Genomic DNA, 13,380 nt, shown 5'->3' with positions numbered 1-13,380 from the left:
AAGAGTTAAAGGGGAACCCTAGAATAGGCTCTCCCCTTCTCCCCACCGCCAGACCATACCCTATCTTATCTCTAATCCATGGCCCACCACTCCTGTATTGGCTAGGTACAAGTTAGTGGTGCCTGAACCTTATGCGTGCTCCACTTCCATGTGTCCATGTGTGTCCATAGCTTTTCTACTGTTTATGTGTTTACCATGACCTGAAGGCTCGTCTGCACATTCTGCTGCTTATTCTTGACCTCTTGTGGCGTGAATAAGTCTCTTAGTTTTTGTTCTTTATGTCTTACTTCCCTCTTGGGCTGGGCCTTGCTTGATTGTGGGCTTTTCCTTTTCTAATTCATTCTTTACCCCTTTTGCTAGTCTATTAGCATTTCTACCATGCCATTATGTTATTCTTGCCATGCTATTATTTGACTCGTGCCTGTTGGGCCTCTTTTGGGTCTACTGTATGTTTTCCCCTTGCTTAATTCCAGTGGCCCGGTATTATCATTAGGTTAGTATTCATGTTGTTTTGGACCTCTTTGACCCGTTTCATCACTTCCGGGTTTCCTTGGCCTATTTCATTTCCTTGGGCATCCTCGGCCTATTCTAATTCTTCATTCCCATGGGTTTTTGCTAAGTCTTTTGGGCTTCCCTAGCCCAAATTACCATATCCTTTACTTTTAGGGTTTATGGGCTTTTCCACCAACCCCTTACTCACTTAATTCATTACTTTGGGCCTATTTGGCCCATTCGTGCTTGCTTTCTATTTCTCATAATGCCCATGGGTTTACTACTTCTTTCTTTGGCCTCCTTTGGGCCCGCTTGCTTTCTTTGAGGCCCTTTTGCTATTTTTTAGGCCTATGGTCCATTATTCCTGCCACTCAGGTTTAATGGTTTTCTTCTCAGTTTACTAACTCTTTTTCTCCCATATTGTTAGGCTTCTTCCTGCTATTGGGCCTCCTTGTCAAAATGGGCATCAACAAGCTTAACCATGGAGATTTGGCTAGAGAGAGAAAGAGAGGATCAATGATGGCCCAAATTGAAAGAATCGGTCGGATCAAAATAGGTTGATCACATTTAGTCACACCATATTAATTCACAACATACATTCATGATCATTTTTGTTGTTGTTTTATTTTATTTTATTTTATTTTCTAAATTCCTACATAATAATCTAGAAATCAACCCTATTAGCACGACATATATCATCTTTGAAACCCTTTCAAAAATCTAAAGCATGCTCTTTTTCGCTTAAAAGTTTTGAACCAAATCATCAATTGTATTTATTAGAATCAAACCACAAGTGATATCCAATTTAAAATGAACAATAGAAACCAAGCATTCAATCAATTAAGATGATCCTACATCATGAGAAAAACATGATTGAACTCATATCTAGAATTTCATCTTCATCAATTAATGTGAAGCAAAAACAATATAATCGTTAAAGAAAACATCAATATGGATAAAATCAAATGTTAGGAACCCGGTGGTTCCTAATGGGGAAGGATAGGAATTATAGGGGAATTGATGAGAATTGAAGGAAATTTACTTAATTTGAGATAGTCACCCTCCATAGAGAAATATTAAGAGAGAGAGAGAGAGAAAGAGAGGAAATACTCTAAGCAATCAATTGGTTTATTCTTCAATGATGGAAATATGATTACAAGTAGGTATTTATAGAACCATGAAACTATTATATTGGTCCACATAGCCTTATTCTAATAGTCCTATTATTCCCTATGTGCATTAATAATTCCAACATGTGTTAAATGTGATTAACATGCTTGAGATTGTAACTAACCAACTAACTAACTAAATGCATTCTATACTCAAATGTGGGTTCCTAACATTTCCCCCTCCTTCAAAACACCTTTCCCACAAGGTGTTGTTATAGTTGACATCTTCATGAGGGGAAACCGGCCACTAACCCAATACTCCAAAGCATCTTGAACATTGAACACTCCAACTACTTCCAAGCACCTTGTCACAATCCATAACTTGAGCATGTAGATCTCATCATTAAATAGATCAGCAAAGGAGCACCAAGAAATCTATATGTTGTGGCCTTTCTTTCTATCAAATACCAAGTCTCTAATCATAAACATCCAAACATATGACCACCCACGCAACTCACGTGGGTAAGGAGATGATAGTCCACAAACTGCAAATAATGTAATAAACGGGTCCAACTGATCACATTCCCATGAAGCTGATATTTAGGATAGAGAGATTTTCTTGAGAGCAATTTATATATCTTCACAACCTTTAAGATCCCAACTCACACCCAAGTCCTTATAAAAATTATGATCAACTTGATTATAGAATCCATCATTTATCCCACTACAACCACTAAGAAAAGAATCATCTAATTCAAATTCACTTGCATTACCACCAATGTTAGTGGCTATTAATTTCATGCCTTCATTCTTGATTACATGAACAGCCCCATCTGTTGAAGTACGAGTTTGGCCACAATCAAAAACCATTGGATCACTTGTATCCACACCAACAGCAACAACTTTATGCATTGTAGAATCTTGGATCATCATCACCTTCTTTGTTGGTTCTTTGGATTGAACTTCAAGGCAGCGTGTACGTGGATATCATCATCTACTTTGACACAAAAATCAACGTCCCGGCTTGCAACAACAACAATAGATTCTTGGAACTTAATTTGTTCTTCGAGTTCCATTGTATCAAGAGATTGTAACTCATCTTCTGTCATGTTCTCAAGATCCTTTTGTAATCTTGAGAGCTCTTCCTTCATGGCCCTTTTAGATTCAGCTAAGGCCTTGACTTTCTATAAAACTTCATTCACCATTTTTTGTAAGTCCTTCAAGATTTCTTGTTAGTCATATTCACCCGTCTCAAGATCGACAGCTCTGATACCACTTGTTAGGAACCTCATAAATATATGTCGTTACTCATTGACAAGGCTTCATTCTCAAACTTAATTGATATTTTTAGCCTTGCATGGAATCATGATACATGGAAGAATATGAATAAAAAGAAATAAAGAGTAGTAGAAAAACTTAGATATCAGAAGCATGTCATTCTATGCAATTGGTCTTCTCCTTCACGTTATGCTCTTTAGCCTCCATCAAATTTGTCTCTTTTTTTTTCTCTTGTTTAGGCTGCCTCCTCTTTTCTCTTTGTTTCTCACGCTCAACACTCTTTTTATATCTCCAATCATTGTAGAGAAACCCTAAAACCACCCACACCAAGACACCCTCATTGATCGCTTCACACACAAAGGTGAAGGTCAAATTGAGAGAGAGAGAGAGTATTTGATAACTTATTAGTGATATGTTAATGTGTGTTCCCGAGTTAGATTTATTCAAAAAAGAAGCATTAGTGTGTTATTTGTGTTAGATACTTAATGGAAAGTATGGGTAGTGGGATACAATATAGTGAACACCATATTGAAATTGGCGTGACTTGAATTTGTCTGTGCTTCTATAGGTGTGAACCTACGATTAACTTGTTGATTTGTTGTGCCAATGAGTTATTAGTAATAATTTTATTGTGTCAACAAATTATTAATATTATTTTGTTACGGCTTGTGCGGGGCAGTTTCCCTCTCTTTTTTATTTTTATTTTTTTAGTAAGTAATCTTGGCATAATAGAACTGTTATAACATATGGAAGTAGTGAAACATATTCAAATTAAAGAAATTAAAAATTGAAAACATTACTTTTTACATATTCGGATTATTATGTAATATAAATTCCTATTATTAATATAACTTATTTGATTTGTCCGATCATGGAAAAGTTAACTACAATTCTTTATATTTTCAAAAGAAAAAATACAAATAATTCAAAAGGCATTATTGATTACATAGGGTTGTCAACCTTAGTATTGATGGAATTTTTGAAAATCCTCAAACAAAGCATAAAAAAAATCAACAAAATTGATATTAGTTCATTGGAGTGTGATCCCAGATTGCATATGCAAATATGAGGTTATAATGCTTATCCTTTATTTGGTCCGCAAATATCAACATCATTAAAGCTTCTTTTTGGTTTATACTTTGCCCTCCAAATTTAAATCCTGGTTTCGTTACTGTCTGTCACTGTAAATTTTGCAGCTGTACTCTTAGACTATTTGGAAATGTCGCAACAAAGCACAGTTTGAAGGAATGATGATTAATGTCACCAAGAGTGCAAGAGCAGCCGACCAGCAAATACCAATCAGGATAATGTGAGCCCTTGGAAAAGTTTTAGTAAAGGTAAAGAATGGCAAATCCTGGTTTTAGTTGACCGAAAGGAGACTATTTTCTATGCAAAGATGGACTGGGAACAGAAGCATTGGGGAGTGCCTTCTAATGCTCTCTACAATTGGCAAACATGGCTGATCCTCTACGTATTACATGGTGATTTTTTTTTAGTAAAAAAAATTATCTTAACCCCCTATTTACCTAGTCCAAAATAATAATAATAATAAGGCAAAAATGCACTTTTGGTCTCTACATTTTGGGCATATTCTCAATTTGGTTCCTAAATTGATTTAGCTCCTAAGTCAGTCCCTGATTTTCAAAAGTCGTTTTTAAAATAGTTCCTATCGTCAACCCAATGACAGAGAATGTTGAGGTGGCAAACGGAAGTGCCAGGTGGCATGTTAGATCTGACGTGGCTAATAAAATAACATTAATAAATACCACATCAGCATCCATGTCAACATTTTAATGACAAGTCATCATTTTAATTAATAAAAAAATAAAATTAATTTTAAAAATATTAAACTGAAAAAATTCAAAATCAAAAACAAAAAAAGAAAAAACTTTTTCAGAAGAACATTGTTCTTCTTCTTCCCCAGGACATGAACTTCATATGCTTCATGTTCTTCCCCAAATCAAACCCAATAAATCCAAGAAATCAAACCCATAAACATCCAGTAAATCAAACCCATGGCTTATAATTTCTCTTCTCCACACATAACCTCTCTTCTCTTCGACCCTCACTCTCTCTCTTTGGCTCTCATGCACTCCGACTCTTCTTTCTCTCTCTACCCTTCTATTTCCCTTCTCTCACTCCCGTGACTTGCGATTGTTCTTGGTGGTTTCGTGGTTGTGCTCCGGTGATTCGTGGGTCTGATTTTGTGGTAGTGCTTCGGCGGGTCGTGGGTCTGATTTCGTGGGTTTTTGTTGGCTATGATATGGGTTTGAACTTTGTGGTGGTCAGACTCATGGGTGAGGACGTGCTCGATGGTGTCGCTGTCGATTTGGCCGCGGGTCATGGGTGATTGTGCTTCGATGGTTCTGATCGATTCGTGGGTTCGACTGGTTCATGGTTCGTGGGTTTTTTTTTTTTGCCATGGATCATGGCTGATTTGGCCCTAGGTCGTGGCTGATTTGGTTGATTTGGTTCATGGGTTTTTTTTGGTTGTGGGTTGTGGTTCTTGGGTTTTTTTTTGTTTGGCTGTGGTTGGTGGTTGCAGATTGAGAAGTGGTGGAAGAGGAAGGTTGTTGGGTTGTGGCTACTGTGGTTTGTGGTTGTGGCAAGTGGGGCAACGGTGGAGGTGATTTCGTTGAAGCAAGATGACCCAAACAAAACGCCAAAACCGATGGAGCTTCGGTCAATCACAGATCCAAACGAAACCCAGATTTAAACTGAAAAAGCTATGGAGATTCGGGCATGGATCTTTGTTGAATTTTTTGGATTTTTTTTTTTTTTTTTTTGTGTGTTTGTTTCCCAAGAAAATTTCTAGGTTTGGGTTTGTTGGAGATTAGTTTGTTTGTTTGTTTTTTTTTTTTTTTTTTTTGAGTTTATGGGTTTGATTTGCTGTAGAATTTGGTGTTGATTGTGTTAGAATTTGTTGAGTTTGATTGTGTTAGTTATGTTAGGGAAGAACATGTTCTTATGTTCTTCCAAAAAAATCAATGAAAAGTAATTAAAAAAAATACAAATTTAATTATTTTATTTAATGAGATTTAAGGTTTTGTTTTTTTTATTTTATTTTATTTTTAAATTTTCTGACATGGATTTTTTATTATTAAAATGCTGATATGTTATTTTTTAAAAGTCAAATAAATTTTTTATTATTATTTTATTAACCACATCAGATCTAACATGCCACCTAGCACTTCCCGTTTGCCACCTCAGCATTTTCTGTCACAGGGTTGACGATAAGAACTATTTTAAAAACGATTTTTGAAAATCAGGGACTGACCTAGGAACTAAATCAATTTAGAGACCAAATTGAGAATAGGCCCAAAATGTAAGGACCAAAAGTGCATTTTCGCCTAATAATAATAATAACAATGATATTAATAATAAATAAATAAAACCCTGTTTGTATGACTTGTTTTGGCATTAAAAAACAAAGAGTAGTGTTTATTACATGGACCATTTTACACCATCACACTCTGCCATGCCGCTTGTAAGTACCTCATTAAAAACTTGATCCTCCACTTCTATATCACAAGTTGTATGGTATTTAGCAGAAGATAAAAGATTTAGTAAGTTGTATAGTAATTAAACGATCATGAATTATGATACACGCACTATAGCATATGAAGCAGATGAGAAAATATATATCATGTCTTAACTCGTTGTTTGCCTCCACATACGTCGCAAACGGTATAACCAAGGCCCTCGCAATATGGACACTTTGTTCCCTCCTCTACCCATTCCATAAACTGCAATACGGAACTTTATCATAAGGGTCAAATCTTGAATAATGTTGGAATAAATCAGACAGAAAAAAAAGAAAAAGAAAAAAGACATCTCAAGGATATCATTATCAATAACCCTCTTACCTGTGGCTCAATGTTTGGCTCGCCTGTTCCATCACATTCTGCACCAGACAAAGCTTAGTTAGCCATAGGTGGTCTAAATGGCAGCTGGTGGTCATTTATTTGATTGGTAAGTTTTCACACACATCTAGTAAATTTTCAAGCCACGGTCTTATCCTCCATCCTCTCTTATGGGAAAAGGATGTGCCATTTGAGCTAAAGCTCATTGGCTGGTTATCATTATAACCTCAAAGTCCAATTTGTAACCTTGTCATATAAGAAGCAATGGCAACTCTGAATAAATCAACTATAACAAAATAGTTTACAATATGTTTTCAATTTTACACTCAAAAGCTTGACATACACACTAAAAGGACCACTTGGAAACAATGAATGTGATCGGGGATCAATTTCTACCATCAGGGAAGGAAAAGAGATCCCCTCCAATCGAAGGTCGGTAAACCTTTGTCAATGTCAGCATTACTCTCTCAACAGCTTCATACTTCACAAACATGAAGGGTTATGGGTAATGGTCTCTTTCTGTTAAAAATTAATATTTTGATAGGTCAAATGGCTTCTTGACAAACTAAGGCACACTGTTTTGTACAAATGAATGAGTGAGCTATGCCAAATACTCAGTAAATTATAGACCACTTCAAATGTTTGAGTCGATATAAGAAATTATCTCTCTAAGAACTAAAATGCAATTTTCTCATCAAAACTACAAATAAACAAAGTCATTGTACCTAATGAAATCAAATATCATGGAGGAAATTACCAACCCAAGTTTCATGAATTCTCCTTGACATAAGGTTTCTTTACCCTTTACTACAAGGAAACCTACTTTCATTGGTTTCTACCTTTTCTCCTTTTACTTTTTCAATCACACATTTGACCTACTTTTTATTGGTTTCTACTTTTTCTCTTTTTACTTTTCCATATCTGACATAAAAAAGAAAGCCTTCATATTTTTTCTTTTCTACATCACGTGGTTCTTGTCATTTTTGAAATCCTTAATATCTCATGACTCTTGCCACTTTTGAAATCCCAATATCATGGGCTAGTACTCTTCATAACAACTGAAAAAATCAACTCCAATCCATGAGAAAAGGAAACCACATTGCGACCATTCACTGGAAGTTCATGCCAACCAACATCCTATAAAGCTTAAACAACTTGATAATTTTTATAATAATTGAGAAAAACCTCATCGAAGCCAATGTCTTTATTTTTCAAATAATTAATCTCATCTTGGATATAAAAAATACAATTACTTGTCTCCCCCTCATCAAAAGGCAAAATATTCCCAAAACTCAGTCCCACATTCTGTAATAGGCCTTCTAACATGAGGGTCGACAATCTCTAATGAAAAGGGTTGTTCGTACTCAACAACCTTAAAATATTTCATGTTATTGCAATAAATTATTGCCGGCTTAATATCATTATATTCCTCTTCACATATCTCTCTCCCATTTGTGGCATTTTCACATAGAGAAAATTTTACTTTCTTGATAATAGAACCATTGATTCCAAGTCTAAGCTGTGGAGTCCTCTCAAAATCTTCTCATATTAACCCATTGTCATAAGTCTTTACATGTGTCTTGTACATAATGCAACGAGCATTCCCTCTTGCTCTTTTCCACCTTCCATTACTAAAGTGACTATAATAACCTACCTAACCCATGGGATGCATAGAAAATAGATTAAAGCCTAAGCCAACAATATGTACCACATTCTTTAATGTCAATGCGCAACCAACATTGGTTTTAATCCACACATCACTACAGTCTTTGAGTTGCTAGAATTACCTATCTCATACTACCAAAGTCTCTTTCTTTGTATGTGGTGAAGAAATCAGTGGTAGAAATTACATGGTGGGAGGTTGCCAAATCAACAACCCACTCAATGTCATGTTTGCAACATGGTTATACTCTTCCTCTTCAAACTTCAATAGAGGGCTCTACCACTTTTTCTTCTAATTATCATTCTATGGATTTTAAACCCTTTCTGTTCAATTTTTCAAAACCCATTTTTATATGACCTATCTTCCTATAATTGAAGCATTCTCTACACCCCCTCAGCTGAGATGTATCACTTGTTTTTGATCTATCATCAAATTTCCTATGACTATCAAACCTTCTACTCTTACTTCGACCCCTGTTCTTTGTGACAAGATCTTGTTCTCATGCATTGTTCATACCCATATCTTTCCCCCTAATTTCCTCATAGAATAAGCTATCTTTCACAATGCTCAACAACTGCACATCATTTGGAGCAGAGTTATTCAATGTCACAACTAAAGTTTCTTCACTGTCAAAACAAGGAACAAAACCTGCAATCTTTTTTTCTTTGCCACCACTTTCACATGGGTTGTAATCATCAAATCATCTAAACACTGCATTCTGGTTGTTCAGATCTGTTAAACCTCATTATATTATGGTTGAGTCATCAAGTCAATCCACATTGCATAAGGAGTCATGCCAAGTAAAAACAAAAACATGACTACAGATGGTCAATTGTTACAGTTCATGCTATATATGACTAACAGTGTGCTAACCTACAATACAACCATTTGATTCTGAAATTATAAAATCTCAAATCCCAGTTGTAAGAATTTTCATATAGTAGACAAGCTTCAGCTCCAAAACTTGATTCCATACATGTTACATTTGTGACAAAAACAATATATTCTGTCGTGATCAAACCTTAATTTAGCACCAGTTCAGGCGGTAATATAGGAAGTCCGTTTTCAAAATAAAATAGTTTTTTGGATAAGAAGTCAATTTAACTGGGAACTTCAGCCTAAAATGGTTTGGGGAATCAAGTAAATTTCTTAAAGTTTTTATTTACATTTTTTGATAATTAAATTATGCTTATGTTTAAAGCAGTTAAATTATTGCTTGTGCACTGGGTATGGCCTTCTAATTATGCTTTTTTATCCATGTATGCATGACACAGGCATATATAAGCTTGATTTCTTTTTTCAAAGGCCTTAGAACCATCTAATAAAATTTGGTCAACAAACTGGAACAGGCTGTGCCATTTGGCTGTGCAAGCATAAAGTTCCTTCTGTCTGAAACGTGTGCAATAAAGTGATATGTATCCCTATGTAAAAACCAAATCATTGGTAACAAGTCCATTTCCAATCTCCGTCCTGGTATACATAGTGAGAAGAAGTATGTTGTGGGTACTATTTCAGATGCTTCTGTCCACAGGACAGAAAATAGGCCGGCCTCTAAAAATGCTGATTCAATCAACCACAAATACATGTTAAGAATATATATGCATCCCCAGGTCAGTTTCCCACGTGTATGACATTTAACCTCTATTCACTTTGTAATTGCAGATTACTAAATTGCCCATTAGCCCAATATCTAATATGTATAAGTTATACATTGCTCTCATCATATTTAGTTGTAAAATATCATATTTGACAAAATAATCTATGCTGGGGCTCTGCCATTAATTTCACGTGTATGGTTCAACAATAAGCACTTTCAAAGAACTATCATTATCAAAGATCTATATTGTGACAATTATGTACCTGTGCACATTAAGCGGCCCTCTCCACGACATGTAAGGCACTTTGTTGTGGTATCTTTCGTCTTGCTATTACCAACTGGTTTGTTCCTGCCTACAAGTCTGGAGGGTTCTTCCCATCGGTTCTCTCCTAGGAGAAAAACTCGATGTTGGGATACCTCCACTTCTGTAACACTTTCTTCATTCACAACTGTCTGCTTAACTTCTGAAATATCCGTTATAGAAGCAACTGGAGCTCCATTTGCACCTTCCTGAAAAAACAATGAGCCTAATCAGATCTTTGCACACAAGATAACGGCAGTATCGTTAAAAGGATAAATTATTTGGCATTAGCTAAAATAGAGTTGCTTAGTTTGATGTTCAAAAGACGTAATCCTTCCACTCACTAATCTGCCCAACATGCTACCATCACCATAGAATGCATCCAACAAAAACAGAAAGCCAAAAAAAAAGAGAAAAAAAGAAAAGAAGAGCTGAATTATGTTAACCATACAAGTGAAATCCTAATACTCCATGCAGTTAAAACTGGTCACAACTGCAGAGTCCTGCATCTCTGTGATATGTAAGGCTGTTCTTGAGATGGATTCCAGATTCAGGAAGACTCCACACCAAAATGGGGAAAATAATTTTACATATTTTGGGGTATCAGAGCAATATGTCTTTCCATTTTCTTTTAGTGTTGGTCTTTATTAAGCCAGCCACTAACAAAGAAAAAAAAAACCAATTCTCCATATCGATCTCAAGCAAAAAAGACACCAAAAAAAAAGATAGAGAAAGGAAGTTGCATTATCATCTACACGCAGTCTAAAGCCATCCTGAATGTCAGTCAAACCTTTAAAATTATTAAAAAAAAAACTGCAGCTTGTTTGCCTCAGCCAGCTTGCTACTTCAACAATCCTAATGATTCAAAAGGGTAAAACTTAAGTACAGTACCTTAGGTGCAATACATTCAATTCCTCAATTGAATTCAAATACTTGGTTACATTAACCAATAAAAAACAAAGTGTTATCTTTTTCAAGAACAATTAAATATAATGCAATTAAGTGTTTGAATTTAACTAGGGAACCTAATGTGCTGCACCTAAGGTACTATAGCTTTACATAATGCAAAATATACTTCTCTTATGTATCAGAATATCATCCATCTGCCAGTGCATGACCACCAGAATAGCTACATATCTTTGAAAGGCTTCAGTGCCAATACCAGAATAGCTAGTGAGAATTCAGCTGATGCATCCCTTAATATAGTAAAGCGTTGCAGCGAACGGTGATATCAACGTACCTTTGGCGAAACAGTCAAGGTGCTCCCCTTCTGATCTGCATCTACATTTGAACCAGCACCAATAATTTGTTGCTCCACATATAATCTTTCAAGCAGCTCTGCAGTCATTATCCCATCTTCAGGGGCACCTAGTGAGGCCTGTCAAGCAATATGAAGCACTGTAAGAACCATGGAACAGAATAGTAATACAGCATTGAATATTCTATCAGGGAAAGACTATTTTTACCCTTGATGATTCTACAGAGTTTTCCTATAAGTAAGTTCCACAAATATATGTTTGCAACTTACTTGCCAAGTCTTCACAGCACGCTCGGTCCCAATTGAGAAACTTGAATATTCCATGTCTTCCTCTCCTGAGTAAAATCCAATTTTTTGCAATGCCTCCTGTCATACTCAAATGTTAGAACAAATCAAAGTATAAGACATGCTCTTACAAAGTTAGTAATGCATTTGTGAGTTGTGACAGCGCGCATGGGGCAACTGCAGAAAACCCTATAAAAATTTCAACTTTGAAATTCACATATATGATAAATACAGGGAATTTTGGAGATCTAACTGTGCATAGCGAACAAAAACAATGTGTCCAATCAACTTCAACTACATTTGAATCTAATCAGTGAGCTAATTGCCCATCTTATGTGGTACAATATACCATTTTTATGTATAATTAAAATCAACTTAATTAAGCCCATTTACTTGTACTTAAGTAAATAACTTTATTGTAGTGCCCCTAAATTATTGGCAATGTAAATAATAATTGTACACAAGTATTAGTTAGGCTAAAACTTTTTTTTTTTTGTCCCTAAAGTTTGAATGAAGTTCGTTTTGTTTCATCCCTAAACTATTGAAAACATTACACTTTTTATCCTTAAACTTTAAAATGATTGAATAAAAGTTTATTTTTTTGCTCAAAAACTTTAAAAAGATCTTTCATATAACCAATACTTTACTCACTTATTTGCCTAATGTGTGTCCTTATTATTATTTATAAATGTAATGGTTCATATCAGACATGTCAAATTCTTTAATGCTAAAAATAATGTGACCTAGTGTAGTTACACTTACACACATGAGATAAAAATTTAGGGAGAGTTAGTAGAAGGACAGAAAAATGAATAGTGAAAAACGAAGTTGATGCAAACTTCTTTAGGAATGAAAACGATATTTGTTTTGCCTATCTATCTGTTGTATTTTCTATAAAGGAATCACAAAAACAAAAACTCGCCTTGTGAATTTCATAGTATGAGTGAATGCGAGCAGACCTGCATCGCTTGAACCTCGGCGCCTTCCGATCCTTTCCGCAGAGTCTGCTTCTCCGAAACCCTAATCACCTCCTTCTTCTTCTTCTTCTTCTTCTCCTCCAACCCGGTCTCTGCAATGAGGCCTTTCTCCTTCAAACCCTGCAACATTAATCCTAGGGCTTCTAACACCGATGACGCTCCTTCTAGGGCTTGTATTTTGAGCTTGAGGTCAGAGATTTCGCGGAGGAGTGAGTCCCGCTCGCGAGCCCAGCGTTGTTCCTCACGGAGCCAGCGTTGCTCTTCGCGTAGCCACCGCTGTTCCTCGCGAAGCCATCGGATTTCCTCACTGGAGGAGTGGCAAATGTGGGACTTGAAGAGGGAGAGTGAGGGTAGTTTGGGGATTGGGAATAGGAGGAGAGTGGAGTGGGGTTTGTGTTTGTGTTTGTGTTTGTGGTGAAAAGGAGGGTTTAGAGAGAGGAGAGTGAGAGAGGAAGACATGGAAACAAGAGAGAGAGAGAGAGAAAGAAGAAGAAAGAAGTTGAAGATATTTGGAATTGGTGCGCTGTTGTCCTTGTGGATTTTTGTGTGTTGTTTTG

At 36.0% G+C, this 13,380-nt stretch overlaps 1 protein-coding gene across 1 annotated transcript; it reads right to left on the bottom strand.

Annotated features, from left to right (window-relative positions):
• Positions 1–6,278: 6,278 nt before the first annotated feature.
• Positions 6,279–13,333, bottom strand: LOC126688437 (protein disulfide isomerase pTAC5, chloroplastic). The gene is made up of 7 exons (XM_050383134.1): positions 12,806–13,333; positions 11,832–11,927; positions 11,544–11,681; positions 10,266–10,512; positions 6,746–6,783; positions 6,536–6,625; positions 6,279–6,400 (listed from the first exon to the last, which is right to left on the bottom strand). The coding sequence occupies exons 1-7, from the start codon at positions 13,280–13,282 to the stop codon at positions 6,338–6,340; spliced, it is 1,149 nt and encodes a 382-aa protein (XP_050239091.1). The 5' UTR covers positions 13,283–13,333; the 3' UTR covers positions 6,279–6,337.
• Between the last annotated feature and the right edge of the window lie 47 nt (positions 13,334–13,380).

The sequence above is a fragment of the Quercus robur genome, chromosome 6, assembly GCF_932294415.1.
Source record: "Quercus robur chromosome 6, dhQueRobu3.1, whole genome shotgun sequence".
In the NCBI taxonomy this organism is placed as follows: domain Eukaryota; kingdom Viridiplantae; phylum Streptophyta; class Magnoliopsida; order Fagales; family Fagaceae; genus Quercus; species Quercus robur.
Note: the sequence above shows the minus strand (reverse complement) of the source record. Positions and strands in the feature narration are given on the sequence as shown.